The sequence below is a fragment of the Scyliorhinus torazame genome, chromosome 22 (assembly GCF_047496885.1).
Source record: "Scyliorhinus torazame isolate Kashiwa2021f chromosome 22, sScyTor2.1, whole genome shotgun sequence".
NCBI classification, from domain to species: Eukaryota; Metazoa; Chordata; class Chondrichthyes; order Carcharhiniformes; family Scyliorhinidae; genus Scyliorhinus; species Scyliorhinus torazame.
The window spans coordinates 45,334,708-45,361,182 of record NC_092728.1 but is presented as its reverse complement, the minus strand read 5'-3'; the positions used below and the strand labels follow the sequence as shown (position 1 = coordinate 45,361,182).

Sequence of the window (26,475 nt, the reverse complement as noted above, 5' to 3'; positions counted from 1 at the left end):
AAAACTGCGCCGGAGGAGAGAGCCGGGAGATTTAAAAAGCGCAGGAGGAGAGAGCCGGGACAGCGAAAACAGCGCCGGAGGAGAGAGCCGGGAGATTTAAAAAGCGCGGGAGGAGAGCCGGGACAGCGAAAACAGTGCCGGAGGAGAGAACCGGGAGATTTAAAAAGCGCGGGAGGAGAGAGCCGGGACAGCGAAAACAGCGCCGGAGGAGAGAGCCGGGAGATTTAAAAAGCGCGGGAGGAGAGAGCCGGTACAGCGAAAACAGCGCCGGAGTAGGGAGCCGGGAGATTTAAAAAGCGCAGGAGGAGAGAACCGGGACAGCGAAAACAGCGCGGGAGGAAAGAGCCGGGACAGCGAAAACAGCGCCGGAGGAGAGAGACGGGACAGTGAAAACAGCGCCGGAGGAGAGAGCCGGGAGATTTAAAAAGCGCGGGAGGAGAGAGCCGGCACAGCGGAAACAGCGCCGGAGGAGAGAGCCGGGAGATTTAAAAAGCGCGGGAGGAGAGAGCCGGGACAGCGAAAACGCCGGATGAGAGAGCCGGGAGATTTAAAAAGCGTGGGAGGAGAGAGCCGGGACAGCGAAAACTGCGCCGGAGGAGAGAGCCGGGAGATTTAAAAAGCGCAGGAGGAGAGAGCCGGGACAGCGAAAACAGCCCCGGAGGAGAGAGCCGGGAGATTTTAAAAGCGCAGGAGTAGAGAGCCGGGACAGCGTAAACAGCGCCGGTGGAGAGAGCCGGGAGATTTAAAAAGCGCGGGAGGAGAGAGCCGGGACAGCGAAAACAGCGCCGGAGAAGAGAGCCGGGAGATTTTAAAAGCGCGGGAGGAGAGAGCCGGTACAGCGAAAACAGCGCCGGAGTCGGGAGCCGGGAGATTTAAAAAGCGCAGGAGGAGAGAACAGGGACTGCGAAAACAGCGCGGGAGGAGAGAGCCGGGACAGCGAAAACAGCGCCGGAGGAGAGAGACGGGACAGTGAAAACAGCGCCGGAGGAGAGAGCCGGGAGATTTAAAAAGCGCGGGAGGAGAGAGCCGGGACAGCGAAAACGCCGGATGAGAGAGCCGGGAGATTTAAAAAGCGCGGGAGGAGAGAGCCGGGACAGCGAAAACAGTGCCGGAGGAGAGAACCGGGAGATTTTAAAAGCGCGGGAGGAGAGAGCCGGGGTAGCGAAAACAGCGCCGGAGGAGAGAGCCGGGAGATTTAAAAAGCGCGGGAGGAGAGAGCCGGTACAGCGAAAACAGCGCGGGAGGAGAGAGCCGGGACAGCGAAAACAGCGCCGGAGGAGAGAGACCGGACAGTGAAAACAGAGCTGGAGGAGAGAGCCGGGAGATTTAAAAAGCGCGGGAGGAGAGAGCCGGCACAGCGAAAACAGCGCCGGAGGAGAGAGCCGGGAGATTTAAAAAGCGCGGGAGGAGAGAGCCGGGACAGCGAAAACGCCGGATGAGAGAGCCGGGAGATTTAAAAAGCGTGGGAGGAGAGAGCCGGGACAGCGAAAACTGCGCCGGAGGAGAGAGCCGGGAGATTTAAAAAGCGCAGGAGGAGAGAGCCGGGACAGCAAAAACAGCGCCGGAGGAGAGAGCCGGGAGATTTAAAAAGCGCGGGAGGAGAGAGCCGGGACAGCGAAAACAGTGCCGGAGGAGAGAGCCGGGAGATTTTAAAAGCGCAGGAGGAGAGAGCTGGGACAGCGAAAACAGCCCCGGAGGAGAGAGCCGGGACAGCGAAAACAGTGCCGGAGGAGAGAGCCGGGAGATTTAAAAAGCACGGGAGGAGAGAGCCGGCACAGCGAAAACAGCGCCGGAGGAGGGAGCCGGGAGGTTTAAAAAGCGCGGGAGGAGAGAGCCGGGACAGCGCTGGGAGAGGTGAGTGCACAAAAGGTGTGGCAGGAGTGCCTTTAGACACGGAGTGCTGATTGGAACAGAGTGCATCTGAGTTTAGGTGAGTGACTGACTTCGGGCGAGTGGCGAGTGTTCGGGTTTATCCTTGAGGTTCTATAAAAAATAATAATAATGTTTTTTTTTAAATATTTAAATTAATTAACTAGTTGAATATGGCTGGACAGGTGATGTGCTGTTCCTGTATGATGATGGAACTGGTGAATCCCATTGATTCCGTCAGTGACCACATCTGCAGCAAGTGTTGGCTGCTCGAGGAACTTCGGCTCAGAATTGATGAGCTGCACACACTGCGGCACATCAGGGAGGAGGAACATTACCTGGACGCTTTGTTTCAGGAGGCAGTCACACCCGGTAGAATAAGTACTGTTAATTCGGACAGTGGTCAGGGACAGAGTGGTGTGACTGCAAGGGAGGCAGGTAGGGGGATCCTGAGTTTAGGAGTTGAGGAGCCTCAGCCCTTGACCTTGTCCAACAGGTATGAGGTACTTGCTCCCTGTGTGGATGAGGAAGAGGGCTGTAGGGAGGATGCGTTGACTGACCACTGCACCGTGGTACAGGAAGCCATTCAAGAGGAGGGAGCAAAAAGACAAGTGGTAGTTGTAGGGGATTCTATAATTAGGGGGATTGATGGCATCCTTTGTAAGCCAGATCGAGAGTCCCGCATGGTATGTTGCCTGCCCGGTGCTAGGGTGAGGGACATCTCTGATCGGCTTGAAAGGATTTAGGAGAGAGAGGGGGAGGATCCAGTTGTTGTGGTCCACGTTTAGACTAACAACATAGGTAAGACTAGGAAAGAGGACCTGTTTGGGGATTATCAAACACTAGGGACTAAATTAAAGAACAGGTCCTCCAGGGTTATAATCTCTGGATTACTACCCGAGCCATGTGCATTGGCATCAGTACTGGGGCAGGAGGGACCTGTACCGTTGGGACGGTCTTCACCTGAACCATTCTGGGACCAGTGTTCTAGCGAATAGGATAAATAGGTTGGTCACAAGGACTTTAAACTAGCAAGTTGGGGGGGAAGGGAAATGTAAAGCTATGGACAGTATAATGGTTAATGGAGATCAAGGCAGCAGGTTACGTGACAGGTTATTATGTAGAGATATGGGTTCAAAGACAAGGAAAATTAGGAGAAAGGGCAAGAGGAAAAATAAACTGCGAAAAGTTACTGATCAAGGTGTTAGGATTCATAACAAAGACAGCATAAGTGTACTTTACCTGAATGCTCGTAGGAAACAAAATAAGGTAAATGAGTTGATGGCGCAAATCATCGTGAATGACTATGATTTAGTGGCCATTACTGAAACATGGTTAAAAGATGGTCACGACTGGGAGTTAAATATCCAAGGGTATCAGACTATACGAAAGGATAGAATGGATGGTAAGGGCGGTGGTGTAGCTTTGTTGTTTAAGGATGGCACCCGGGCAATAGTAAGGGATGATATTGGTGCTATGGAGGACAAGGTTGAATCAATTTTTGTGGAAATCAGGAATAGTCAAGCGAAAAGGTCACTGATAGGAGTAGTCTATAGGCCACCTTGAGGAGGAGTTTATAGAATATGCCCGGGATAATTTCCTGGAACAGTATGTAATGGAGCCTACAAGGGAACAAGCGGTCCTAGATCTGGTCCTGTGTAATGAGGCAGGATTGATTAATGATCTCATAGTTCGGGAAGGAGCGACCACAATATGGTGGAATTTAAAATACAGTTGGAGGATGACAAGGTAAAATCAAACACTAGTGTTTTGTGCTTAAACAAAGGCGATTACAATGGGATGAGAGAAGAACTAGCTAAGGTAGACTGGGAGCAAAGACTTCATGGTGAAGCAGTTGAGGAACAGTGGAGAACCTTCCGAGCGATCTTTCACAGTGTTCAGAAAAGGTTCATACCAACAAAAAAGAAAGACGGTAGAAAGGGGAAAAATCGACCGTGGATATCTAAGGAGGTGAGGGAGAGTATCAAATTGAAGGAAAAAGCATACAAAGTGGCAAAAATTAGTGGGAGACTAGAGGACTGGGAAGTCTTTAGGGGACAACAGAAAGCTACTAAAAAAGCTATAAAGAAGAGTAAGGTAGACTATGAAAGTAAACTTGCTCAGAACATAAAAGCAGATAGTAATAGCTTCTACAAATATATAAGACAAAAAAGAGTGGCTAAGGTAAATATTGGTCCTTTGGAAGATGAGAATGGAGATTTAATAATAGGAGATGGGGAAATGGCTGAGGAGCTGAACAGGTTTTTTTGGTCAGTCTTCATAGTGGAGGACACAAATAACATGCCAGTGACTGATGGAAATAAAGATATGATAGGTGAGGACCTTGAGGTGATTGTAATCACTAAGGAGGCAGTATTGGGCAAGCTAATGGGGCTAAAGGTAGACAGGTCTCCTGGCACTGATAGAGTGCATCCCACAGTGTTAAAATAGATGGCTAAGGAAATTGTAAACGCACTAGTGATAATTTATCAAAATTCACTAGACTCTGGGGTGGTGCCAGAGGATTGGAAAGTCACAAACGTGACACCACTGTTTAAAAAAGGTCGGCAGAAAGCGGGTAATTATAGGCCGGTAAGCTTAACTTCGGTTGTAGGGAAAATGCTGGAATCTATCATTAAGGAGGAAATAGCGGAGCACCTGGAGGGAAATTGTCCCATTGGGCAGACGCAGCATGGTTCACAAAGGGTAGGTCGTGTCTGACTAATTTGGTAGAATTTTTTGAGGACGTTACCAGTGCAGTAGATAACGGGGAGCCAATGGATGTGGTATATCTGGATTTCCAGAAAGCTTTTGACAAGGTGCCACACAAAAGGTTGCTGCATAAACTAAAGATGCATGACATTGAGGGTAAAGTGGTAGCATGGGTAGAGGATTGGTTAACTAACAGAAAGCAGAGAGTGGGGATAAATGGGTGTTTCTCTGGTTGGCAACCTGTAACTAGTGGGGTCCCTCAAGGATCAGTGTTGGGCCCGCAGTTGTTCACAATTTACATAGAGGATTTGGAGTTGGGGACCAAGTGCAATGTGTCAAAGTTTGCAGACGACACTAAGATGAGTGGTAAAGCAAAAAGTGCAGAGGATACCGGAAGTCTGCAGAACGATTTGGATAGGTTAGGTGAATTGGCTAGTGTCTGGCAGATGGAATTCAATGTTGCCAAGTGTGAGGCTATCCATTTTGGGAGGAACAACAGCAGAATGTTATTTTGTCGTTCGTTGCTAGAGGGATGGAGTTCAAGACTAGGGAGGTTATGCTGCAATTGTATAGGGTGTTGGTGAGGCCTCATCTGGAGTATTGTGTTCAGTTTTGGTCTCCTTACCTGAGAAAGGACATATTGGCACTGGAGGGAGTGCAGAGGAGATTCCTTAGTTTGATCCCAGAGTTGAGGGGATTAGATTATGACGAGAGGTTGAGTAGACTGGGACTGTACTCATTGGAGTTTAGAAGGATGCGCTATCCCAGCCTGATCAAAGTTTATTAACCTGTTCCCCTCTCCCAGTCTGATCAAAGATTATTAACCTGTTCCCCTATCCCAGTGCCTGATCAAAATGTATTAGCCTGTTCCCCTATCTCAGCCTGATCAAAGTTTATTAAACTGTTCCCTTATTCCAGTGTCTGGTCAAAGTTTATGAACCTGTTTCCCTATCCCAGTGCCTGATCAAAGTTTATTAAACTGATCAGGCACTGGGATAGGGTACAGTTTAATAAACTCTGATCAGGCACTGGGATAGGGGAACAATGTTTATTAGCATGTTCCTCTATGCCAGTGCCTGATCAAAGTTTATTAATCTGTTCCCTTATTCCAGTGTCTGATCAAAGTTTATTAAACTGTTCCCTTTTTCCAGTGTCTGATAAAAGTTTATTAACCTGTTCCCCTATCCCAGCCTGATCAAAGTTTATTAAACTGTTCCCCTATCTCAGTGCCTGATCAAAGTTTATTAACCTGTAGCCCGATCCCAGCCTGATCAAAGTTTATTAACCTGTTCCCCTATCCCAGCCTGATCAAAGTTTATTAAACTGTTCCCCTATCCCAGTGCCTGATCAAAGTTTATTAACTGTTCCACTATTCCAGTGTCTCATCAAAGTTTATTAACCTGTTCCCATATCCCAGCCTGATCAAAGTTTATTAACCTGTTCCCCTATCCCAGTGCCTGATCAAAGTTTATTAGCCTGTTGCCCTATCCCAGCCTGATCAAAGATTATTAAACTGTTCCCTTATTCCAGTGTCACATCAAAGTTTATTAAACTGTTCCCCTATCACAGTGTCTGATCAAAGTTTATTAACCTGTTCCCCTATCCCAGCCTGATCAAAGTTTATTAAACTGTTCCCCTATCCCAGTGCCTGATCAAAGTTTATTAAACTGATCAAACACTGGGATAGGGGAACAGTTTAATAAACTCTGATCAGGCACTGGGATAGGGGAACAATGTTTATTAGCCTGTTCCCCGATCCCAGCCTGATCAAAGTTTATTAACCTGTTCCCCTATCCCATCATGATCAAGGTTTATGAGCCTGTTCCCCTATCCCAGTGTCTGATCAAAGTTTATTAACCTGTTCCCCTATCCCAGCCTGATCAAAGTTAATTAAACTGTTCCCCAATCCAGTGCCTGATCAAAATGTATTAGCCTGTTCCCCTATCTCAGCCTGATCAAAGTTTATTAAACTGTTCCCTTATTCCAGTGTCTGGTCAAAGTTTATGAACCTGTTTCCCTATCCCAGTGCCTGATCAAAGTTTATTAAACTGATCAGGCACTGGGATAGGGTACAGTTTAATAAACTCTGATCAGGCACTGGGATAGGGGAACAATGTTTATTAGCATGTTCCTCTATGCCAGTGCCTGATCAAAGTTTATTAATCTGTTCCCTTATTCCAGTGTCTGATCAAAGTTTATTAAACTGTTCCCTTTTTCCAGTGTCTGATAAAAGTTTATTAACCTGTTCCCCTATCCCAGCCTGATCAAAGTTTATTAAACTGTTCCCCTATCTCAGTGCCTGATCAAAGTTTATTAACCTGTAGCCCGATCCCAGCCTGATCAAAGTTTATTAACCTGTTCCCCTATCCCAGCCTGATCAAAGTTTATTAAACTGTTCCCCTATCCCAGTGCCTGATCAAAGTTTATTAACTGTTCCACTATTCCAGTGTCTCATCAAAGTTTATTAACCTGTTCCCATATCCCAGCCTGATCAAAGTTTATTAACCTGTTCCCCTATCCCAGTGCCTGATCAAAGTTTATTAGCCTGTTGCCCTATCCCAGCCTGATCAAAGATTATTAAACTGTTCCCTTATTCCAGTGTCTGATCAAAGTTTATGAACCTGTTCCCCTATTCCAGTGTCACATCAAAGTTTATTAAACTGTTCCCCTATCACAGTGTCTGATCAAAGTTTATTAACCTGTTCCCCTATCCCAGCCTGATCAAAGTTTATTAAACTGTTCCCCTATCCCAGTGCCTGATCAAAGTTTATTAAACTGATCAAACACTGGGATAGGGGAACAGTTTAATAAACTCTGATCAGGCACTGGGATAGGGGAACAATGTTTATTAGCCTGTTCCCCGATCCCAGCCTGATCAAAGTTTATTAACCTGTTCCCCTATCCCATCATGATCAAGGTTTATGAGCCTGTTCCCCTATCCCAGTGTCTGATCAAAGTTTATTAACCTGTTCCCCTATCCCAGCCTGATCAAAGTTAATTAAACTGTTCCCCAATCCAGTGCCTGATCAAAGTTAATTAAACTGTTCCCCAATCCAGTGCCTGATCAAAGTTTATTAACCTGTTCCCCTATCCCAGTGGCTGATCAAAGTTTATTAATCTGTTCCCTTATTCCAGTGTCTGATCAAAGTTTATTAAACTGTTCCCTTTTTCCAGTGTCTGATCAAAGTTTATTAACCTGTTCCCCTATTCCAGCCTGATCAAAGTTTATTAAACTGTTCACCTATCCCAGTGCCTGATCAAGGGTTATTAGCCTGTTCCCCTATCCCGGCCTGATCAAAGTTTATTAAACTGTTCCCTTATTCCAGTGTCTGATTAAAGTTTATGAACCTGTTCCCCGATTCCAGCCTGATCAAAGTTTATTAAACTGTTCCTCTATCCCAGTGCCTGATCAAAGTTTATTAACCTGTTCCCCTATCCCAGCCTGATCAAAGTTTATTAAACTGTTCCCCTATCCCAGTGCCTGATCAAAGTTTATTAGCATGTTCCCCTATCCCCGCCTGATCAAACTTTGTTAGCCTGTTCCCCTATCCCAGCCTGATCAAGGTTTATTAGCCTGTTCCCCTATCCCAGCCTGATCAAGGTTTATTAGCCTGTTCCCCTATCCCAGCCTGATCAAAGTTTATTAAACTGTTCCCTTATTCCAGTGTCTGATCAAAGTTTATGAACCTGTTCCCCTATCCCAGTGTCTGATCAAAGTTTATTAACCTGTTCCCCTATCCCAGCCTGATCAAAGTTAATTAAACTGTTCCCTTTCCCAGCCTGATCAAGGTTTATTAGCCTGTTCCCCTATCCCAGCCTGATCAAAGTTTATTAGCCTGTTCCCCTATCCCAGCCTGATCAAGGTTTATTAGCCTGTTCCCCTATCCCAGCCTGATCAAAGTTTATTAAACTGTTCCCTTATTCCAGTGTCTGATCAAAGTTTATGAACCTGTTCCCCTATCCCAGTGTCTGATCAAAGTTTATTAACCTGTTCCCCTATCCCAGCCTGATCAAAGTTAATTAAACTGTTCCCTTTCCCAGTGCCTGATCAAAGTTTATTAAACTGATCAGGCACTGGGATAGAGGAACAGTTTAATAAACTCTGATCAGGCACTGGGATAGGGGGACAAAGTTTATTAGCCTGTTCCCCTATTCCAGCCTGATCAAAGTTTATTAAACTGTTCCCCTATTCTAGCCTGATCAAAGTTTATTAAACTGTTCCCCTATCCCAGTGCCTGATCAAAGTTTATTAGCCTGTTCCCCTATCCCAGCCTGATCAAAGTTTATTAAACTGTTCCCTTATTCGTGTCAGATCAAAGTCTATTAACCTGTTCCCCTATCCCAGTGTCTGATCAAAGTTTATTCACCTGTTCCCCTATTCCAGTGTCTCATCAAAGTTTATTAGACTGTTCCCCTGTCCCTGCCTGATCAAAGCTTTTTAGCCTGTTGCCCTATTCCAGTCTGATCAAAGTTTATGAACCTGTTCCCCGATTCCAGTGTCTCATCAAAGTTTATTAAACTGTTCCTCTATCCCAGTGTCTGATCAAAGTTTATTAACCTGTTCCCCTATCCCAGCCTGATCAAAGTTTATTAAACTGTTCCCCTATTCCAGCCTGATCAAAGTTTATTAAACTGTTCCCCTATCCCAGTGCCTGAACAAAGTTTATTAACCTGTTGCCCTATCCCAGCCTGATCAAAGTTTTTAACCTGTTCCCCTATCCCAGCCTGATCAAACTTTATTAAACTGTTCCCCTATCCCAGTGTCTGATCAACGTTTATTAGCCTGTTCCCCTATCCCAGTGTCTCATCAAAGTTTATTAACCTGTTCCCCTATTCCAGTGTCTCATCAAAGTTTATTAAACTGTTCCCCTATCCCAGTGTCTGATCAAAATTTATTAACCTGTTCCCCTATCCCAGTGCCTGATCAAAGTTTATTAAACTGATCAGGCACTGGGATAGGGGAACAGTTTAATAAACTCTGATCAGGCACTGGGATAGGGGAACAATGTTTATTAGCCTGTTCCTCTATCCCAGTGCCTGATCAAAGCTTATTAATCTGTTCCCTTATTCCATTGTCTGATCAAGGTTTTTTAGCCTGTTCCCCTATCCCAGCCTGATCAAAGTTTATTGAACCATCCCTTATTCCAGTGTCTGATCAAAGTTTATTAACCTGTTCCACTATTCCAGTGTCTGATCAAAGTTTTATTAAACTGTTCCCCTATCCCAGCCTGATCAAAGTTTAGTAATCTGTTGCCCTAACCCAGCCTGATCAAAGTTTATTAACCTGTTCCCCTATCCCAGTGCCTGATCAAGGGTAATTAGCCTGTTCCCCTATCCCAGCCTGATCAAAGTTTATTAAACTGTTCCCCTATCCCAGTGTCTGATCAAAGTTTATTAACCTGTTCCCCTATCCCAGTGTCTGATCAAAGTTTATTAACCTGTTCCCCTATCCCAGCCTTATCAAAGTTTATTAAACTGTTCCCCTATCCCCGCCTGATCAAAGTTTATTAGCCTGTCCCCTATCCCAGCCTGATCAAAGTTTATTAAACTGTTCCCCTATCCCAGTGCCTGATCAAAGTTTATTAGCCGGTTCCCCTATCCCAGCCTGATCAAAGTTTATTAAACTGTTCCCTTATTCCAGTGTCTGATCAAAGTTTATGAACCTGTTCCCCTAGTCCAGTGTCTCATCAAAGTTTATTAAACTGTTCCCCTATCCCAGTGTTTGATCAAAGTTTATTAACCTGTTCCCCTATCCCAGCCTGATCAAAGTTTATTAAACTGTTCCCCTATTCCAGCCTGATCAAAGTTTATTAAACTGTTCCCCTATCCCAGTACCTGATCAAAGTTTATTAGCCTGTTCCCCTATCCAGGGTCTGATCAAAGTTTATTAGCCTGTTCCCCTATCCCAGCCTGATCAAAGTTTATCAAACTTCCCTTACTCCAGTGTCTGATCAAAGTTTATTAACCTGTTCCACTATTCCAGTGTCTGATCAAAGTTTATTAAACAGTTACACTATCCCAGTGTCTGATCAAAGTTTATTAAACTGATCAGGCACTGGGATAGGGGAACAAAGTTTATTAAACTGTTCCCCTATTCCAGCTTGATCAAAGTTTATTAAACTGTTCCCCTATCCCAGTGCCTGATCAAAGTTTATTAGCCTGTTCCCCTATCCCAGCCTGATCAAAGTTTATTAAACTGTTCCCTTATTCGTGTCAGATCAAAGTCTATTCACCTGTTCCCCTATTCCAGTGTCTGATCAAAGTTTAAACTGTTCCCTTATTCCAATGTCTGATCAAAGCTTATCAGCCTGTTCCCCTATCCCAGTGTCTGATCAAAGTTTATTAAACTGTTCCCCTATTCCAGCCTGATCAAAGTTTATTGAACTGTTCCCTTATTCCAGTGTCTGATCAAAGTTTATGAACCTGTTCCACTATCCCAGCCTGATCAAGGTTTATTAAACTGTTCCCTTATTCGTGTCAGATCGAAGTCTATTAACCTGTTCCCCTATCCCAGTGCCTGATCAAAGTTTATTCACCTGTTCCCCTATCCCCGCCTGATCAAAGTTTATTAGCCTGTTCCCTATCCCAGCCTGATTAAAGTTTATTAAACTGTTCCCTTATTCCAGTGTCTGATCAAAGTTTATTAACCTGTTCCACTATTCCAGTGTCTGATCAAAGTGTATTAGCCTGTTCCCCTATCCCAGTCTGATCAAAGTTTATTAAACTGTTCCCCTATCCCAGTGTCTGATCAAAGTTTATTAAACTGTTCCCCTATTCCAGCCTGATCAAACTTGATTAAACTGTTCCCCTATCCCAGTGTCTGATCAAAGTTTATTAACCTGTTCCCCTATCCCAGCCTGATCAAAGGTTATTAACCTGTTCCCCTATCCCAGTGCCTGATCAAAGTTTACTAACCTGTTCCCCTATCCCAGCCTGATCAAAGTTTATTAAACTGTTCCCCTATCCCAGTGCCTGATCAAAGTTTATTAGCATGTTCCCCTATCCCCGCCTGATCAAACTTTATTAGCCTGTTCCCCTATCCCAGCCTGATCAAGGTTTATTAGCCTGTTCCCCTATCCCAGCCTGATCAAAGTTTATTAGCCTGTTCCCCTATCCCAGCCTGATCAAGGTTTATTAGCCTGTTCCCCTATCCCAGCCTGATCAAAGTTTATTAAACTGTTCCCTTATTCCAGTGTCTGATCAAAGTTTATGAACCTGTTCCCCTATCCCAGTGTCTGATCAAAGTTTATTAACCTGTTCCCCTATCCCAGCCTGATCAAAGTTAATTAAACTGTTCCCTTTCCCAGCCTGATCAAGGTTTATTAGCCTGTTCCCCTATCCCAGCCTGATCAAAGTTTATTAGCCTGTTCCCCTATCCCAGCCTGATCAAGGTTTATTAGCCTGTTCCCCTATCCCAGCCTGATCAAAGTTTATTAAACTGTTCCCTTATTCCAGTGTCTGATCAAAGTTTATGAACCTGTTCCCCTATCCCAGTGTCTGATCAAAGTTTATTAACCTGTTCCCCTATCCCAGCCTGATCAAAGTTAATTAAACTGTTCCCTTTCCCAGTGCCTGATCAAAGTTTATTAAACTGATCAGGCACTGGGATAGAGGAACAGTTTAATAAACTCTGATCAGGCACTGGGATAGGGGAACAAAGTTTATTAGCCTGTTCCCCTATTCCAGCCTGATCAAAGTTTATTAAACTGTTCCCCTATTCTAGCCTGATCAAAGTTTATTAAACTGTTCCCCTATCCCAGTGCCTGATCAAAGTTTATTAGCCTGTTCCCCTATCCCAGCCTGATCAAAGTTTATTAAACTGTTCCCTTATTCGTGTCAGATCAAAGTCTATTAACCTGTTCCCCTATCCCAGTGTCTGATCAAAGTTTATTCACCTGTTCCCCTATTCCAGTGTCTGATCAAAGTTTATTAAACTGTTCCCCTATCCCAGTCTGATCAAAGTGTATTAAACTGTTTCCCTGTCCCAGTGTCTCATCAACGTTTATTAGACTGTTCCCCTGTCCCTGCCTGATCAAAGCTTTTTAGCCTGTTGCCCTATTCCAGTCTGATCAAAGTTTATGAACCTGTTCCCCGATTCCAGTGTCTCATCAAAGTTTATTAAACTGTTCCTCTATCCCAGTGTCTGATCAAAGTTTTATTAAACTGTTCCCCTATCCCAGCCTGATCAAAGTTTAGTAATCTGTTGCCCTAACCCAGCCTGATCAAAGTTTATTAACCTGTTCCCCTATCCCAGTGCCTGATCAAGGGTAATTAGCCTGTTCCCCTATCCCAGCCTGATCAAAGTTTATTAAACTGTTCCCCTATCCCAGTGTCTGATCAAAGTTTATTAACCTGTTCCCCTATCCCAGTGTTTGATCAAAGTTTATTAACCTGTTCCCCTATCCCAGCCTGATCAAAGTTTATTAAACTGTTCCCCTATTCCAGCCTGATCAAAGTTTATTAAACTGTTCCCCTATCCCAGTACCTGATCAAAGTTTATTAGCCTGTTCCCCTATCCAGGGTCTGATCAAAGTTTATTAGCCTGTTCCCCTATCCCAGCCTGATCAAAGTTTATCAAACTTCCCTTACTCCAGTGTCTGATCAAAGTTTATTAACCTGTTCCACTATTCCAGTGTCTGATCAAAGTTTATTAAACAGTTACACTATCCCAGTGTCTGATCAAAGTTTATTAAACTGATCAGGCACTGGGATAGGGGAACAAAGTTTATTAAACTGTTCCCCTATTCCAGCTTGATCAAAGTTTATTAAACTGTTCCCCTATCCCAGTGCCTGATCAAAGTTTATTAGCCTGTTCCCCTATCCCAGCCTGATCAAAGTTTATTAAACTGTTCCCTTATTCGTGTCAGATCAAAGTCTATTCACCTGTTCCCCTATTCCAGTGTCTGATCAAAGTTTAAACTGTTCCCTTATTCCAATGTCTGATCAAAGCTTATCAGCCTGTTCCCCTATCCCAGTGTCTGATCAAAGTTTATTAAACTGTTCCCCTATTCCAGCCTGATCAAAGTTTATTGAACTGTTCCCTTATTCCAGTGTCTGATCAAAGTTTATGAACCTGTTCCACTATCCCAGCCTGATCAAGGTTTATTAAACTGTTCCCTTATTCGTGTCAGATCGAAGTCTATTAACCTGTTCCCCTATCCCAGTGCCTGATCAAAGTTTATTCACCTGTTCCCCTATCCCCGCCTGATCAAAGTTTATTAGCCTGTTCCCTATCCCAGCCTGATTAAAGTTTATTAAACTGTTCCCTTATTCCAGTGTCTGATCAAAGTTTATTAACCTGTTCCACTATTCCAGTGTCTGATCAAAGTGTATTAGCCTGTTCCCCTATCCCAGTCTGATCAAAGTTTATTAAACTGTTCCCCTATCCCAGTGTCTGATCAAAGTTTATTAAACTGTTCCCCTATTCCAGCCTGATCAAACTTGATTAAACTGTTCCCCTATCCCAGTGTCTGATCAAAGTTTATTAACCTGTTCCCCTATCCCAGCCTGATCAAAGGTTATTAACCTGTTCCCCTATCCCAGTGCCTGATCAAAGTTTACTAACCTGTTCCCCTATCCCAGCCTGATCAAAGTTTATTAAACTGTTCCCCTATCCCAGTGCCTGATCAAAGTTTATTAGCATGTTCCCCTATCCCCGCCTGATCAAACTTTATTAGCCTGTTCCCCTATCCCAGCCTGATCAAGGTTTATTAGCCTGTTCCCCTATCCCAGCCTGATCAAAGTTTATTAGCCTGTTCCCCTATCCCAGCCTGATCAAGGTTTATTAGCCTGTTCCCCTATCCCAGCCTGATCAAAGTTTATTAAACTGTTCCCTTATTCCAGTGTCTGATCAAAGTTTATGAACCTGTTCCCCTATCCCAGTGTCTGATCAAAGTTTATTAACCTGTTCCCCTATCCCAGCCTGATCAAAGTTAATTAAACTGTTCCCTTTCCCAGCCTGATCAAGGTTTATTAGCCTGTTCCCCTATCCCAGCCTGATCAAAGTTTATTAGCCTGTTCCCCTATCCCAGCCTGATCAAGGTTTATTAGCCTGTTCCCCTATCCCAGCCTGATCAAAGTTTATTAAACTGTTCCCTTATTCCAGTGTCTGATCAAAGTTTATGAACCTGTTCCCCTATCCCAGTGTCTGATCAAAGTTTATTAACCTGTTCCCCTATCCCAGCCTGATCAAAGTTAATTAAACTGTTCCCTTTCCCAGTGCCTGATCAAAGTTTATTAAACTGATCAGGCACTGGGATAGAGGAACAGTTTAATAAACTCTGATCAGGCACTGGGATAGGGGAACAAAGTTTATTAGCCTGTTCCCCTATTCCAGCCTGATCAAAGTTTATTAAACTGTTCCCCTATTCTAGCCTGATCAAAGTTTATTAAACTGTTCCCCTATCCCAGTGCCTGATCAAAGTTTATTAGCCTGTTCCCCTATCCCAGCCTGATCAAAGTTTATTAAACTGTTCCCTTATTCGTGTCAGATCAAAGTCTATTAACCTGTTCCCCTATCCCAGTGTCTGATCAAAGTTTATTCACCTGTTCCCCTATTCCAGTGTCTGATCAAAGTTTATTAAACTGTTCCCCTATCCCAGTCTGATCAAAGTGTATTAAACTGTTTCCCTGTCCCAGTGTCTCATCAAAGTTTATTAGACTGTTCCCCTGTCCCTGCCTGATCAAAGCTTTTTAGCCTGTTGCCCTATTCCAGTCTGATCAAAGTTTATGAACCTGTTCCCCGATTCCAGTGTCTCATCAAAGTTTATTAAACTGTTCCTCTATCCCAGTGTCTGATCAAAGTTTATTAACCTGTTCCCCTATCCCAGCCTGATCAAAGTTTATTAAACTGTTCCCCTATTCCAGCCTGATCAAAGTTTATTAAACTGTTCCCCTATCCCAGTGCCTGAACAAAGTTTATTAACCTGTTGCCCTATCCCAGCCTGATCAAAGTTTTTAACCTGTTCCCCTATCCCAGCCTGATCAAACTTTATTAAACTGTTCCCCTATCCCAGTGTCTGATCAACGTTTATTAGCCTGTTCCCCTATCCCAGCCTGATCAAAGTTTATTGAACTATTCCCTTATTCCAGTGTCTGATCAAAGTTTATGAACCTGTTCCCCTATCCCAGTGCCTGATCAAAGTTTATTAACCTGTTCCCCTATTCCAGTGTCTCATCAAAGTTTATTAAACTGTTCCCCTATCCCAGTGTCTGATCAAAATTTATTAACCTGTTCCCCTATCCCAGTGCCTGATCAAAGTTTATTAAACTGATCAGGCACTGGGATAGGGGAACAGTTTAATAAACTCTGATCAGGCACTGGGATAGGGGAACAATGTTTATTAGCCTGTTCCTCTATCCCAGTGCCTGATCAAAGCTTATTAATCTGTTCCCTTATTCCATTGTCTGATCAAGGTTTTTTAGCCTGTTCCCCTATCCCAGCCTGATCAAAGTTTATTGAACCATCCCTTATTCCAGTGTCTGATCAAAGTTTATTAACCTGTTCCACTATTCCAGTGTCTGATCAAAGTTTTATTAAACTGTTCCCCTATCCCAGCCTGATCAAAGTTTAGTAATCTGTTGCCCTATCCCAGCCTGATCAAAGTTTATCAACCTGTTCCCCTATCCCAGCCTGATCAAAGTTTATTAACCTGTTCCCCTATCCCAGTGTCTGATCAAGGGTAATTAGCCTGTTCCCCTATCACAGCCTGATCAAAGTTTATTAAACTGTTCCCTTATTCCAGTGTCTGATCAAGGTTTATGAACCTGTTCCCCTATCCCAGCCTGATCAAAGTTTATTAACCTGTTCCCCTATTCCAGTGTCTGATCAAAGTTTATTAAACTGTTCCCCTATCCCAGTGTCTGATCAAAGTTTATTAACCTGTTCCCCTATCCCCGCCTGATCAAAGTTCATTAACCTGTTCCCCTATCCCAGCCTGATCAAAGTTTATTAAACTGTTCCCCTATCACAGTGCCTGATCAAAGTTTATTAAACTGATCAGGCACTGGGATAGGGGAACAGTTTAATAATCCCTGATCAGGCAGTGGGATAGGGGAACAAAGTTTATTAGCCTGTTCCCCTATCCCAGCCTGATCAAAGTTTATTAAACTGTTCCCCTATCCCAGTGTCTGATCAAAGTTTATTAACCTGTTCCCCTATCCCAGTGTCTGATCAAAGTTTATTAACCTGTTCCCCTATCCCAGCCTTATCAAAGTTTATTAAACTGTTCCCCTATCCCCGCCTGATCAAAGTTTATTAGCCTGTCCCCTATCCCAGCCTGATCAAAGTTTATTAGCCTGTTCCCCTATCCAGGGTCTGATCAAAGTTTATTAGCCTGTTCCCCTATCCCAGCCTGATCAAAGTTTATCAAACTGTTCCCTTACTCCAGTGTCTGATCAAAGTTTATTAACCTGTTCCACTATTCCAGTGTCTGATCAAAGTTTATTAAACAGTTACACTATCCCAGTGTCTGATCAAAGTTTATTAAACTGATCAGGCACTGGGATAGGGGAACAAAGTTTATTAAACTGTTCCCCTATTCCAGCCTGATCAAAGTTTATTAAACTGTTCCCCTATCCCAGTGCCTGATCAAAGTTTATTAGCCTGTTCCCCTATCCCAGCCTGATCAAAGTTTATTAAACTGTTCCCTTATTCGTGTCAGATCAAAGTCTATTCACCTGTTCCCCTATTCCAGTGTCTGATCAAAGTTTAAACTGTTCCCTTATTCCAATGTCTGATCAAAGCTTATCAGCCTGTTCCCCTATCCCAGTGTCTGATCAAAGTTTATTAAACTGTTCCCCTATTCCAGCCTGATCAAAGTTTATTGAACTGTTCCCTTATTCCAGTGTCTGATCAAAGTTTATGAACCTGTTCCACTATCCCAGCCTGATCAAAGTTTATTAACCTGTTCCCCTAACCCAGCCTGATCAAGGTTTATTAAACTGTTCCCTTATTCGTGTCAGATCGAAGTCTATTAACCTGTTCCCCTATCCCAGTGCCTGATCAAAGTTTATTCACCTGTTCCCCTATCCCCGCCTGATCAAAGTTTATTAGCCTGTTCCCTATCCCAGCCTGATTAAAGTTTATTAAACTGTTCCCTTATTCCAGTGTCTGATCAAAGTTTATTAACCTGTTCCACTATTCCAGTGTCTGATCAAAGTGTATTAGCCTGTTCCCCTAACGCAGTCTGATCAAAGTTTATTAAACTGTTCCCCTATCCCAGTGTCTGATCAAAGTTTATTAAACTGTTCCCCTATTCCAGCCTGATCAAACTTGATTAAACTGTTCCCCTATCCCAGTGTCTGATCAAAGTTTATTAACCTGTTCCCCTATCCCAGCCTGATCAAAGGTTATTAACCTGTTCCCCTATCCCAGTGCCTGATCAAAGTTTATTAACCTGTTCCCCTATCCCAGCCTGATCAAAGTTTATTAAACTGTTCCCCTATCCCTGTGCCTGATCAAAGTTTATTAACCTGTTGCCCTATCCCAGCCTGATCAAAGTTTATTAACCTGTTCCCCTATCCCAGCCTGATCAAAGTTTATTAACCTGTTCCCCTATCCCAGTGCCTGATCAAAGGTTTATTAGCCTGTTGCCCTATCCCAGCCTGATCAAAGTTAATTAAACTGTTCCCTTATTCCAGTGTCTGATCAAAGTTTATGAACCTGTTCCCCTATTCCAGTGTCTGATCAAAGTTTATGAACCTGTTCCCCTATTCCAGTGTCTCATCAAAGTTTATTAAACTGTTCCCCTATTCCAGTGTCTCATCAAAGTTCATTAACCTGTTCCCCTATCCCAGCCTGATCAAAGTTTATTAAACTGTTCCCCTATCACAGTGCCTGATCAAAGTTTATTAAACTGATCAGGCACTGGGATAGGGGAACAGTTTAATAAACCCTGATCAGGCAGTGGGATAGGGGAACAAAGTTTATTAGCCTGTTCCCCTATCCCAGCCTGATCAAAGTTTATTAAACTGTTCCCCTATCCCAGTGTCTGATCAAAGTTTATTAACCTGTTCCCCTATCCCAGTGTCTGATCAAAGTTTATTAACCTGTTCCCCTATCCCAGCCTTATCAAAGTTTATTAAACTGTTCCCCTATCCCAGTGCCTGATCAAAGTTTATTAAACTGATCAGGCACTGGGATAGGGGAACAGTTTAATAAACTCTGATCAGGCAGTGGGATAGGGGAACAAAGTTTATTAGCCGGTTCCCCTATCCCAGCCTGATCAAAGTTTATTAAACTGTTCCCCTATTCCAGCCTGATCAAAGTTTATTAACCTGTTCCCCTATCTCAGTATCTGATCTTTGAGTGTCTAAGTCTCCGGGCAGGCTAGGAAGGTAAATTGCTCACCTGGTTCCCCCGACGATCGTTCCAGGTTATCCAACGCCTGCCATCGCGGCTGTAATCTAGTTGGTAAGCACGAGCAAACTCATTGCCGCTACCGTGGGCATGCCTCCCCTGTGTGCCGAGCAATGTGATGAAGTGGAGGGCGTGCAGGTCAATCTGCAGGTACTCCACGCTGTCAGGGTACAGCATGTCAACTGGGCACCAGGCTCCATCACCCCACTCACGTTCTAGCCTGAAAGACAGTACAGATCCCTTGCATGATTCCTACTGCACCAGGAGGGGTCAGTAAGACACCATATTAACTCACCAGCAGCAAGGACTGACAGTTTTCATGTCTTACTGCATTAGAACAACAGCCAGAGGCGAACATGTCCCTTAACATATAAATAATCTGTATTTCTCCAAACAAACCCATCGCCAGAACCCTTCCCAATCCAGGGTCCAGTTCCATATGCACTGGCAGAATATCAAGAACTAACTCAGGTGGGCATTCATTATATGTGATCGCAGGTCGTCAAAGGATTCAACTGTGAGATTTACAAAGCCAAGCTCTGGATAGTCCTCATCCTTTTACAGAGAAACACTGGCATTTCAGATACACCGGTTCATTAACTCACTGGCTCACTCGCTCAACTAAGTGCTTCACACAAAATTCAATGACAAAACTCTCACACGCACACATTCACTGACATACACATACTCACTGACACACATACAATTACACTCACTGGCTGCCACACATTGTGTGATTTCAGATATATTGCATTATATATATTTGGTGCAGTAAGGGTGAAAAGCAGGTTAAGGAATCCTGAATTGAAAGATTTTGGCAGCCAAGGTGCAATAAGGCCACCTTAAAGCTTGGGTTATGGAATGCTGTTTGGATTAAGGGGATTCCCTGTGGACCTAATTAGATTTCAGCTTGGTAAGATGATGTAATTACTGGGAGGGGCCCAGTAAAATCGCATGGGAGTCGCGGTGGGTTGGCTCAATGGATACAGATATGGCTTGGTTAGAGACGACAGAGTAGCGATGGAAAGTTGTTTTTCTGAATGGAGATCATAAAATCATAGAATTTACAGGGCAAAAGGAGGCCATTCGGCCCATCGAGTCTGCACCGGGCCTTGGAAAGAGCACCCTACTTAAGCCCACACCTCCACCCTATCCCAGTAACCCCACCTAACCTTTTTGGACACTAAGGGCAATTTATCATGGCCAATCCACCTAACCTACACATCTTTGGACTGGAGCACCCGGAGGAAACACACACAGACACAGGGAGAAAGTGCAAACTCCACATAGACAAGTGACCCAAGCCGGGAATCGAACCTGGGGCCCTGGAGCTGTGAAGCAACTGTGTTACTGCGCCCCCTGTAGCTAGTGGAGCTGCGAAGGGATCAGTGCTGGGACCTCTGTTGTTTGTAGTATATATACATGATCTGGAGGAAAATGTGGGCAACACGATAGCACAGTGGCTAGCACAGTTGTTTCACAGCTCCAGGGTCCCAGGTTTGATTCCCGGCTTGGGTCACTGTCTGTGTGGAGTCTGCACGGTTCCCCTGTGTCTGCGTGGGTTTCCTCCGGGTGCTCCGGTTTCCTCCCACAGTCCAAAGATGTGCAGTTTAGGTAGATTGGCCATGCTAAACTGCCCTTAGTGTCCAAAAAAGATTAGGTGGGGTTACTGGGTTAAGGGTGTGGGCTTAAGTGGGGTGCTATTTCCAAGGGCTGGTGCAGACTCGATGGGCCGAATGGCCTCCTTCTGCACTGTAAATTCTATGATTCTATGAAAATGTGGTGGTCTGATTAGTAAGTTTGCGGATGACACGAAGATTGAAGGAGTTGCTAATAGTGCTGAGGATTGTCAGAGGATACAACAGGAAAAAAATAGATTGGAGACTTGGGCACAGAAATGGCAGTTGGAGTTTAATCCGGACAAATGTGAGGTGATGCATTTTGGAGGATCAAATCTAGGTATGAATTATACTGTAAATGGCAGAACCCATCGGAACTTTAACATCCAGAGGGATCTGGGCGTGCAGGTCCACAGTTCCCTAAAAGTGGCAACAGAGGTGGTCAAGGTGATTAAGAAGACATATGGCACGCTTGCCTTCATCAACAAGGGCATTGAGTACAAGAGTTGTGAAATCATGTTGCAGCTACATAAAACCTTGGTTAGGCCGCATTCGGAGTATTACGTGCAGTTCTGGTCACCACATTATCAGAAGGACGTGGAAGCTTTGGAGAGAATGCAAAGAAGGTTCACCAGGATACTGCCTGGTCTCAAGGGTAGAAGGAGAGGTTGAATAAACTAGGATTGTCTTCACTGGGAAGATGGAGGCTGAGGGGAGACCTGTTGGAGGTCTATGAGAGGCATAGACAAGGTGGACAGTCAGAGGCTTTTTCCAAAGGTGGAAGTGTCAATTACAAGGGGGCACAGGTTCAAGGTGAGAGGGGGGGAAAGTTTAAAGGAGATGCACTCATGGAGAGAGGTGTGGGTGAGCAGAGAATGTGTGGAAGCAGGCACATTAGCAACATTTAAGAGGCATCTGGATGGATACCTGAATAGGAAGGAAACAGGGATATGGGCCAAGTAAGGGCAGAAGTTTTTTTTTTTTTTTTAGTTAGGGCATCATGATCGACACAGGCTTGGAGGGCCGATGGGTCTGTTCCTGTGCTATACTTTTCTTTGTTCCTTGTTCTTTGAGCCAAGGTATCAGGCATTTTGCAAAAATGAGTGTTAGCTGGAGATGTGAGCAGAACTCAAGCAACTCAGGTCAATTAAATGATATGTCTGGAGATGGATTAGCAGTTTCTTTCCAAGACGTTCAGGAGAATGTGATCAGAAGGTGAGCTGAAACAAGCTGAAACAGCTTCTGAAGAAATACAGCCAGAATTTCTGCATGGTTCTGACAGGATTCAGATCTGCCCAAGACCGCAGGAAACTACAAAAGGTTGTGAATGTAGCCCAGCCTATCACGCAAACCAGCCTCCCATCCATTGACTCGGTCTACAATTCCCGCTGTCTCGGAAAGGCAGCCAGCATAATTCAGGACCCCACGCACCCCGGACATACTCGCTTCCATTTTCTTCTGTCAGTAAAAAGGTACCAAAGTTTGAGGTCACGTACCAACCGACTCAAGAACAGCTTCTTCCCTACTGCCATCAGACTTTTGAATGGACCTACCTCGTATTAAGTTGGTCTTTTCTCTACACCTTGCTATAAGTGTAACATTATATTCTGCAGTCTCTCCTTCCTTCCTTATGTACGGTATGCATTGTTTGTACAGCATGCAAGAAACAATACTTTTCACTGTATACTGATACACATGACAATAATAAATCAAATCAAATCAGACTCACCGACGCAAATTCACTGACCGACACGCAGGCTCGCCGACACGCAGGCTCGCCGACACGCAGGCTCGCCGACACGCAGGCTCGCCGACACGCAGGCTCACCGACACGCAGGCTCACCGACACGCAGGCTCACCGACACGCAGGCTCACCGACACGCAGGCTCACCGACACGCAGGCTCACCGACACGCAGGCGCATACATATTAGGGAGTCACTCGCTTGGACCAATCACAGGAATCCCAACGTCAACGAGAACAATTGTAGAATTCCTCAAACAAGAAGTGAAGCTATTTGTTCCGATTTCATCTGTTCCAGGTCCCATCAACTCAATCAAAAACTGCTGGGCTGGCAATGTTTCCTTTCTACATTCACCATCCCACCCAAAGATCCGATTGGAGGAAAATCCCAGGCTGACCAGTAGATGAAGGGGAAGTCCTGGCTTAGGTTTAAGGAATAAGATGTAGACAGAAGCCTGTCTCCAGATTAACTTAATCCAAATGCCCCAGTTCTCAAAACGTGAGGAAGGAGCCAAACCACATTTAATAATTTCAAAACGTTTGGTTATGAGCAGGACAGCCCTTACCACTGTATTTAATTGACAGTTTTTCAAATAATAGTTTGTGGTATATATTTTAATGTTTTAGACTTAAATGTAGGGAGTGTAATTAGAAGCTGGCAGTTGATGCAAAATTTCAAAAGGATTCCATTGAAAATAGGGCAGAGAGACAGACCAATCAGCCCAACAGCTCATGCTGGTTTCTGCTCCACTTGAGCCTCCTCCCATCTTTGTTCATTTGATTTGATTTATTGTCACATGTACTGAAGTGCAGTGAAAAGTATTTTTCTGCAGCCAAGGGAAATCTATCCAAATCTATCGCCCTAAACCCTCTATTCCCTTCTTAAGATCCTTGTCTCGTTGCCCCTTCAATGTAAACTATTCACTTCAACTACTCCCTGTGGTAGCAAATTCCACATTCTCAACACTCTGTGGGTGAAGAGGTTTCTTCTGAACTCCCTATTGGATTTCAGAGTGTTTTACAGCACAGAAAGAGGCCCTTCGGCCCATCAAGCACCAGTCTATTCTCATCCCATTTTCCAGCACTTGGTCCGTAGGCTTGTATGCTCTGGCGTTTCAACTGCTGATCTAAATGCTTCTTAAATGTGTGTTGTGAGGGTTGGCGTGTCCACCACCCTTCAGTCAGTGAGTTCCAGATTCCCACCACCCTCTGGGTGAAAAACATTTTTCCTCAAATCCTCTCTAAACCTCTTGTCGCTGGTTATTAACTCCTCTAAGGGGAAAGGTTTCTCCTGATCTACCCTATCTATGTCTCTCATAATTTTGTACACCTCACAGGACCACCTGAGCCTTCTCTGCTCCAAGGAGAATAACCACAGTCTAACCAGCCTCTCTTCATAACTGAAACGCTCCAGCCCAGGTAACATCCTGGTGAATCTCCTCTGCACCCTTTCTAGATGACTATCTTATATTGACGGTCTCTAGTTCTGCTCTTCCGCGCAAAAGGAAACATTCTCTATCCACTCTATCAAAACCTTCCAAAATCTAAAAAACCTCTCATCAGGTCACCGCTCAGCCTTCCTTTTCAAAGGGAAAAGGGGTCCAGCCAGTCGATCCTTTCCTCACAGTCATGATGTCCAAGTCACAGATTCACAGCAAAATACAGTGCAGAAAAGGCCCTTTGGCCAATCGAGTCTGCATCGCTGCATGAAAGGCACCTGATCTGCCAATCCAAATCCCATTTGCCAGCACGGCCCATAGCCTCGAATGCTAAGACGTCCCAAGTGCTCATCCAGAACGGATATGAGGCAACCCGCCTCTTCCACTCTCCCAGGCAGTGCGTTCCAGACTGTCACCACCCTCTGGGTAAAAATGTTTTTCCTGAAATCCCGCCCGAATCTCCCGCCCCTCACCTTGAACTAGTGTCCCCTCGTACCCGACCCTTCAACTAAGGGGAACAGCTCTTCCCTATCCATCCTGTCCATGCCCCTCACAATCCTATACACCTCGATCAGGCTGCCCCTCCGCGTACTCTGCTCCATGCAAAAACAGCGTAAGCCTATCCACCTCTCTTCATAACTTAAATGATCCATCCCGATGAATGGCCCCACATCCTTCCTATAATGTGGCAACCAGAACTGCACACAGTACTCCAGCTGTGGCCTCACCAATGTTCTAGATAACTCCAACATGACTCCCAGAGTCCAAACCTCTCCATCTGGGACCATGAGTCCAAAAAGAGATTCACACTGTCAATTCTTTAGTGATATGTATCACCATTGTAAATCTTCTCTGCACCCTCTCCAGTACCTCTATATCACTTTTATAACATGCAAACCAGAACTGCATGTAGCACTCATCTAACCATGATCCGATACAGGTTTAGCATGTTAGTTTATTTGTTTAACCCAAAAGTAGTACAGTGCTGTTAGGGGAGGAATTCTAGAATTTTGATCAGGCGACAGTGAAGAAATGGTGATATATTTCTAAGTCAGGATGGTGAGTGGCTTGGGGGGGGGGGACCTCCAGGTGGTAGTGCTCCCTTAGCGGGCACTTCCGGAGCCTTAGTGGACACGTCCGGTGGCGGCCATGGAGTGAGTAGTCGCTTATTTGGTAGCTCTTGCTCATGGTGGACCTTTGGAACCTGTCTCCCCAACTTATGGGAGATTTGATCGGTAAAATAGGAGACTGGTGAGGTAGAAGAGAGGGGGGGGAAACACGGTCTTGCACCCAGCGGGAGTGTTCAAGGAGTTTCACAGTCGGCTGTATGAGTCGGAGACCCCAGCTGGGGTGGAGGGGATGAGGCAGCTTTGGAAGGGTTGAAGTTTCCGATGGTGGAGGGGTTGGGAGCCCCGATCGGGATTGTAGAAGTAGTAGAGGGATTGGAGGCCATGCAGTCGGGTAAGGACCCGGGACTGGACGGCTACCTAGTGGAATTTTACAAGACGTTTTCTGGGATGGTGGGCCCGCTGCTGGTGAGGTCATTTAATGAGGCAAGGGATCCACTAACAATGTCACAGGTTTCAATCTCATCCTGAAGCGATTCGATCCTGAAGCGGGAGAAGGACCCAGAGCAATGTGGGTCGTACAGACCAATCTCCCGACAAAGCCAAATTGCTGGCCAAAATCCTGGCCTCGAGGATAGAGGATTGTGTTCCGGGGGTGATAGGGAGAGACCAGACGGGGTTTGTCTAAGGCAGGTAGCTAACGGCCAATGTTAGAAGGCTCCTGAATGTGATCATGATGCTCTCCGAGGGGGTGGAAGTGGAGATAGTGGTCACTATGGACGCTGAGAAGGCCTTTGACCGGGTGGAATGGAATTATTTGTGGGAGGTCCTGGGACGGTTTGGGCAGGGCTTTATTGACTGGGTTCGGTTGCTGTACCAGGCACCGGTGGTGAGTGTGCGGACGAACCAGGTGAGTTCGGACTACTTTGGACTGCACCGGGGGATAAGGCAAGGATATCCCCTCTCCCCACTGTTGTTTGCCTTGGCTATAGAGCCACTGGCGATGGCACTGAGAGCGTCAAAGGACTCTGGAAGGGGCTAGTCTGGGGGGTGGGGGGTTGAACACAGGGTCTCGTTAGATGCAGACAACCTACTCCTACATATTTCTGACCCGTCTGGGAGAATGGGGGAGATTATGCGGATCTCAGGGGAATTTTGCCAGTTTTTGGGGTAAAATTGAATATGGGTAAATGCGAGGTTTTTGTGATCCAGGCGAGGGGGCAGGAGAGGAGACTGGGAGAGTTGGCGTTCAAAGTGGTGGGAGAGAGTTTTCACTTCATGTGTATTCAGATGGCACGGGGATGGGAGCAGCTGCATAAGTTAAATCTGGCCCGGTTAGTTGAACAAATGAAGGAGGAATGAAGGAGGACATGCTCCCGTTGTCACTGGCGGGGACGTACAGACCGTAAAAATGACGGTTCTCCCGAGATTTTTGTTTGTTTTCCAGTGCCTCGCTAATTTTATACCAAAGGCCTTTTTTTAAGCGGGTGATACCTGGGTTTGTGTGGGCGGGTAAAACCCCGCAAGTAAAGTTCTGCTGGAGCGGAGCCAAGGGGGGGAGCCGCTGGCACTGCTGAACTTTAACAACTATTACTGGGTGGCAAATATAACCATGATTAAGAAGTGGGTAATGGGGGAGGGGTCGGTGTGTGACCGGGTGAAGGTGGC

General features: G+C 45.1%; 1 protein-coding gene across 3 annotated transcripts in view; it reads right to left on the bottom strand.

The window, feature by feature from the left end:
• Positions 1-26,475, bottom strand: part of ddr2l (discoidin domain receptor family, member 2, like) — a 106,621-nt gene that overhangs the window by 47,413 nt on the left and 32,733 nt on the right. For 2 of the 3 annotated variants that reach the window (XM_072488140.1, XM_072488141.1), the window contains exon 4: positions 18,932-19,160. The exons of the other annotated variant lie outside the window; for it this stretch is intronic. In XM_072488140.1, the coding sequence (XP_072344241.1) occupies positions 18,932-19,160 (229 nt within the window). The remainder of the gene's footprint in view (positions 1-18,931; positions 19,161-26,475) is intronic. 3 annotated transcript variants of the gene reach the window in all.